We start from the raw sequence: 6,665 nt of genomic DNA, 5'->3' as shown, positions 1-6,665 counted from the left end.
GTCTGCTCATTTGTACAGACTGCTTTTTCTTATGGCAATGACGCAACGTTGACTGCCGTATGGCCGGTGAAGAACAGATTGTTGAGTGGTGGTTGGGAGCGTGGCAGGCAGTAAATACGCGTAGCTAAGTGTTTGAGAAACCGCTTGAGGTGCGAAGTGCCTATTTAACTTGTGAGCACACGGTGTGTCCCCAACTGCCAACCCACGTGCGTAATGCCACTGCGGATTACGCTACTCCTATGCAAGCTAGAGTATTATGATATATGTATGTGTGGCATACGTGTAGTATTTGTTGTATATATTTGGAAGTATTAAATTTCCTTCGAGGAATTCCTTTCATAAATTAGCGCCCGCATAGTTTTCTAGCCTTGTCTGTACTTTGTTTAGAGTATACATTATGTACTACTAAATGGTATTTTTAGCGATTGGAAACCGTTCGTTCAGGATATCACAAACCATTGTATTTTTCAATGAAAAAAATAATAATAATAATGGAACGAAATTGTCATAATCTCTTTTTCCATCATCTCATATGGATTTAAAGTAAATATCTCACAGTAAAGGATCCGGAAGAGTAAAAAATATTTCGTTACGAAAAGAATGGACATCAAAGTATTAGGATATCCAAGAGCTTTGTAGAATTATAAGGATGTTTTGGATCTATAAGGAGTTTATTGGTATCAGCGCTTAAAACTGTCCAAGTGAGATCTTCCAGCATATGAGATCTGCCTACTAACCTAACCTAATTTGATATATGTTGATATCGCTGAAGATTGACAAAATAACGGGATGTTAGCACTGAAATATCTTATTATAACAGTGAAGACCACACCTGTTCTCAATAAATCATTCGTTTTATTGTTCAATATATCAGACTACAAAACTAATATTTTCAGCTTCCTGAAACGATTACGAACTGATAAAGAGTTCGGTAAACCACAAGTATGAGTTTCATTTTTTATTGTAAATAAGCTTGGCCGAATAAATTTATACACCCTTAAATCAAGAAGGAAATGTAGAATAAATCCATATTTTGGATTTTTTAGTGACTATATCCTGTAATTTAGATTAGGTTAAAGGGGCTGATCTCCTTTGCCACAGGACATCCCACTTGGAGAGCTAAAGCAAGTTCTTTGTGACGCCACAAACTTCTCCAAATGGATGCCCAAGACCTTCAAGTGATGACAAAGCGGAAAGGCTTTCCGAAGTTTGTCCAGCCAAGATGTTTTAGCCGCAGTCCAGAGAAAGCTGGGCAAAGAAGGTGAAAGTGCCTCGAAGTGTCTCAATCTCCCCTTCTGCCATACAACTTTGCCAATTTGCATCCGTCAGTTTCGTTTCCAGGCACGTAACCCCATCGGGCAGGAACCAATACGACCAGCTGAACCTTACTAAAAGCAAATAGCACAGTGGATCTCCTGCGATCTACCTCAGACCGGAATGATCTCGCAGTCGCACAGTAAACGTAATACTCCTACCGTATTCATTCGACGACCACTGATCCAATGCGGAGAGGCATGAGGTTAGTGGGGCACCATCTTGTTCCCAATCTGAGATTGCAGCTTGGGTGCCCTTACGCACAAGCTCATCGGCTTTGCATTTTTTCTTATGTCTTATCTCACGCGAAAAATTAGTTGTGTCCAATACTCAGCCGAGTGTTGTGCAGTGTACAGAATGGAGAAAATTCTAAAGGCGATGAATAGAAAATGAACAGGATCGAACTGCAAATCCCAATGATAGGGATATACGAGCAGCCATATGTGGTTTAATAAAGTAATACAAATCTATATTCAAATATATGAATAAAATTTAATTTACATTTACATTTTGTACAGTAGATGTACTGTAAAAATTTAAGAGTCGTTTTATGCTATTGTACTGTGGCTATTTCAACCACTGTCTTTTATCTTTTTTCTCAAGTGACACAATAGAACAGACGGATTATATTATATTACACTTCACAAAAAACTTGAAAGTGTACATAGCAGTCTTTAAAAGAATGAAGTGGGATTCGTAAGTAGGTTTGGATTATAGTATTCGGAATTTTACTAAATATACTAGTGTATTGAAATTTAGAGCTTTCTGGTTGGAAAGATATCAAACTTTATGAAGTAAAGAGTTCAAAAATGGTCCAATTCGGACTTACTTCCTTCACAAATAATTAGACGTATTGTATACATTATTTCCGGCAATCTAAATTTTTCGAGTTATATCCAAAGATACCTTTATAACTGCTATTAAATTTATATGACGACAGTTGAAAAGGTTTACGGAAAAGGTCTACGGTTAGTTCGGTTAGCTCATTTCAATTTATATAGTTACCGTCCCGTATCTTTGACAATCCCTCAAAAAGAAGGCTTCCTCTTGAAAGCTTGTCGTAAAAGTTCCAAACGTTGAAACATTTTAGGTGGATTAGACCCTGAGGTACGGTTTTTGATCTTTTAGTGGGCGGCGCGACGCCTACCGTCCATTTTTATAAAAATCCATCTTTGTCATAAAATTAAGGTGTTTTTTCTTACAGAATTAAAGCACTTTCAGTAGTTTTCCACATAACCTACTTTCCCAAAAAAGTTTCATCCAAATATACCCTTCTCTAATTTGGTCCTCTGACCAAGGTTTTCGGTTATCGCCAGTTTGAGAGCGTGGTATTGGTCCGATATCACCCATCCGCAATACCAACCCTCCCGTGGTGCCAAGGAATATGTGAACAAAGTTCCACTTAGATGTCTAAATATTTACTCAAGTTATAGCTTGTGCTGAAGGGCAGTCAGACATCCTAACATATAGTTAGACATATATAACTCTTTTAGTATTAGATGTTACAAACAGCATTTACGTGAACAAAACTATTATACTCTATGCAAGCTGTTGCGAAATTAAAACTAGGTTAGAGTAGAACATATGAGTCAAAATTATCAATATTCTAATGTACTCCGATAAAGCTGTTTGCTTCTGGTTGACTAATTTTTATATTATTAATTTTCCTTAATTTATATTTTGTTTTGATAGTGGATTAAATACGAGACTTATACTCATATTATTGCTACACACACATTTATTTAAAGTTGTTTCTATATTTTTCCCACTTTTTATTCTCTCTTTGCATATGTAAAATCCATTTACACAATAAATTACAAATATGAATTTACGCTTATAAAACCAATACGAAAACTAAATGAGATCTGGTCCCATTTGAAGTAGTTATCGCTTACAATTGGCCTTCTTAAAAATAATATAATAACAGTCAATCGGTGTGGCAACTGCGTGTTGTGCGCTGAATAACAGAGAACTCACATGGCGTTGAAAACTGGGATGTCAGCGAAAAACTGTCAAACGTTGTCAACGTGCGCCCAGCGTAAAGGGGGAGATTTCCATTATTATTTTTATTTTTAATAAAAAAGCTGCGTTAAATACTACAATGTATTTTGCATAATGCATTTTCCGTGAATTTGGGGAAGTTTAATAAATTTAAAATACGCACTTCGCAAAGTGCGTGCGTAAAGTGGTAGGAAATTCTCATTTTATAAACTCCAGACAAGGCTAATGTCGACGGGTATGGAGTCCAAATATTTGTTGACAAGCAAAACTCCGGTAAAGTCTCCGCATGGCGCCAGTGCGAAGACAAGTGTTAGCATATCAAGTTTTCCAATTAAACGCAAATTACAAAGTCCCGTGAATGGAATTGAAAATGTTATAATTAAAGCGCCTAAAATAAATAACGGAAGTGCAACAACTACCTCAAATGGAAAACCAAACGTCAATACGCCTACACCTAATGGTAGTTTTCTACATCTCAATGGCAAAGGTGTACCATCCAAACAACAATTGGAACAACAACGACAGGCGTTACCTGTATACAAAGTACGTCAGCGGTTAATACAAGAAGCGCGACGTTCCGAAACACTATTACTGATGGGTGAGACTGGTTCTGGTAAAACTACACAAATACCACAATTCCTGTACGAAAGTGGTTTTGCGCAAAAAGGTATGATTGGCATTACACAACCACGACGTGTGGCAGCAATAACTGTAGCACGCCGTGTTGCGCAAGAACAAGGTTGTCGTCTGGGCGAAACCGTAGGCTACACCGTACGTTTCGAGGATTGCACTTCACCGCAAACACGTATAAGATTCCTAACAGATGGTTGCTTACTACGTGAAGCCATTGCTGATCGTCTGCTGCGCCAATATACTGTTTTGGTATTAGATGAGGCGCACGAGCGTACGATAAACACTGACGTACTTTTCGGCATTGTGAAGGAGGCGCAAAAACAGCGTAGACAACGTGGGTTAACGCCACTTAAAATTATAGTTACTTCAGCCACCATGGATATCGATCATTTCGGAAAGTATTTTGGTGTGCGAGGCATGTACCTTGAGGGTAAAACCTATCCAGTTAAAGTGATGCATGCGAAAGAAAATCAACCAGATTACCTTAATGCTGCGCTTGTGACGCTATTCCAATACCATCGTACAGATCCAGTCAAGTAATAAAAACTCTTGAAGATTATGAAATTACCAAATATTTAAGATTTTTTCCTTATGTTATAGTCATGATGTGCTGATTTTCCTCACTGGACAAGAGGAAATCGAAGCTATGGCACACCAAATACGTCAAATTGCTAAGGTAAGCCGTTTTCCTCATGTATATTTTTCATCTCCTAACTTATATTAATTAATTGCAGACAAATGATGCTGAATTAAGTCCCGTACGTGTGTTCCCACTATATGCGCAGTTGCCACAGAACAAGCAGTTAGAGTGTTTTCTACCCGCGCACGCGAATTCACGCAAAATCGTATTAGCCACCAACATCGCTGAAACCTCCGTCACAATACCGGGCATAAGGTGTGTTATAGATTGCGGCTTTGTTAAACGACGTGTGTACAATCCAAGCAGCGGCTTAGATGCGCTGCGTATTGTACGTGTCTCACAAGCACAGGCGTGGCAACGCTGCGGTCGTGCCGGACGTGATGCGCCAGGCACTTGCTATCGCACTTATACGCAAGCTGAAATGGAATCCTTCGAAAATATGCCAAAGCCTGAAATATTGCGCAGCAATATTTGCTCCACTGTGCTGCAATTGTTGGCACTGGGCATCGATTGTCGTACCTTTGACTTTTTGGATCGGCCAACGCCCGAAGCGGTAGACGATGCCTATCGCAAATTGGAAGCGCTCGGTGCTGTAAGAAACTATAAAATCAAGCCAGAACTCACAACGTTGGGTCAGCAAATGTCACAATTTCCACTCGATCCACGTTACAGCAAGTTATTGCTGTCAGCATCATCCTTCGGTTGCATGGAAGAAATGCTCAGCTTAGTAGCCGTCTTGTCTGGCGAGAATGTGTTTGTTTCGAGTAATGAAAAGCGCGAGCTCGCCACACTTGCGCATGCGAAATTCACATCCAAACATGGTGACCACTTAACGCTGCTCAATGTCTTCAGTGCGTTTCTGAAGACCGAGAAAGTTAAGGTAATTTACAGAATATTAAAACTGAAGTTGAAAATTTCTAATTCTTCTTAAAATCTTTTGCAGCTCTGGTGCCATGACAATTTTCTTAATACAAGAAATCTTTCGTATGCGCGCGAGGTGCGTAAACAACTAGCAGAGATTGTTGAGCGCCTCGATTTGCCTTTAAATAGTTGTGGTAATAATCTAGATCAAGTGCGTAAGTGCCTGCTGATTGGTCTGTTCGATAATATAGCTGAACTGCAGCGCGACAATACCTACCTTACGATAGCGGGGCGTCAGCGTGCGCGCATACACCCGTCCAGTGTCTTCCATGGCAAATATCGACCGGAATACGTAATATTCACCGAAATAGTGCTGACCGAACGCAATTTTCTGCGTCAAGTCACCGAAATCAATCCCGATTGGATAGCTGATGTGCTGCCGAATTATGCGCATTTAAATAGAATTAAAAGCTCATTGAAATAACATTGATTGCATAGCTGCCTACGCATTATTTTACACTATTTTATACAGTAAAATTAAGTTATTTTCTGCGCGTAACTAAAGCAAGGAACTAATTGTAAAAAAGAAAATACCTTTTTGGATGCTGCTACTAGTGAAATGTAATATAATTAATTTTAAATCAATAAGTAGTAAACGTCGTTTATTTGCATATATGCATATGTATGCTAAGTAAAGTTTTAAACAGTTCCAGTTTTACCATATGAATACCCCAATGCATTTATTATTATTTAAATAGTGCGCTTTAGCTGAATATCTGTATATGCAATTTTAACTTTTTTAATTATATTGAATTTTTATTTTGACAGATCCAAGAAAAAACTGCTAAATATGCAATAAAATACATACAAATATGAACGCAAACATGTTTTGTTTGAAATGAATAAGCGCTTAGAGTTTTTAGTTCACTAGAAAGGCAGTCAACAAAAAAATATTATTTTAGTATTGTTTTATTTAATATACTCAAACACTTTTGCGCGTGGCGCGTATGAAAGGCAATCATGTATATAAATGCTTAACTTTATATTTTTAATTTAATAAACTTATGCAAAAGCGTTTGTTTGCATTCACAACATGGCCACAATGCTCCCAATACCATATATTTTACAAACGACTACACTCAATATACTTTTTTAGGTTTTTTTTATTTATTTATTTATTTTATTTTTTTATTTATTTATTTTATTTTTTTATTTA

General features: G+C 37.8%; 1 protein-coding gene across 1 annotated transcript; it reads left to right on the top strand.

The window, feature by feature from the left end:
- Positions 1-3,303: 3,303 nt before the first annotated feature.
- LOC105217094 (ATP-dependent RNA helicase DHX33) lies at positions 3,304-6,355 on the top strand. Its single transcript, XM_011191930.3, has 4 exons — positions 3,304-4,484; positions 4,549-4,624; positions 4,683-5,468; positions 5,532-6,355. Exons 1-4 carry the CDS (start codon positions 3,541-3,543, stop codon positions 5,931-5,933), a joined length of 2,208 nt encoding a protein of 735 aa, XP_011190232.1. The 5' UTR covers positions 3,304-3,540; the 3' UTR covers positions 5,934-6,355.
- The last annotated feature ends 310 nt before the right edge of the window (positions 6,356-6,665 follow it).

This window comes from Zeugodacus cucurbitae, chromosome 3 (assembly GCF_028554725.1).
Source record: "Zeugodacus cucurbitae isolate PBARC_wt_2022May chromosome 3, idZeuCucr1.2, whole genome shotgun sequence".
Taxonomy (NCBI): Eukaryota; Metazoa; Arthropoda; class Insecta; order Diptera; family Tephritidae; genus Zeugodacus; species Zeugodacus cucurbitae.
This window is presented reverse-complemented; position numbering and strand designations above follow the sequence as displayed.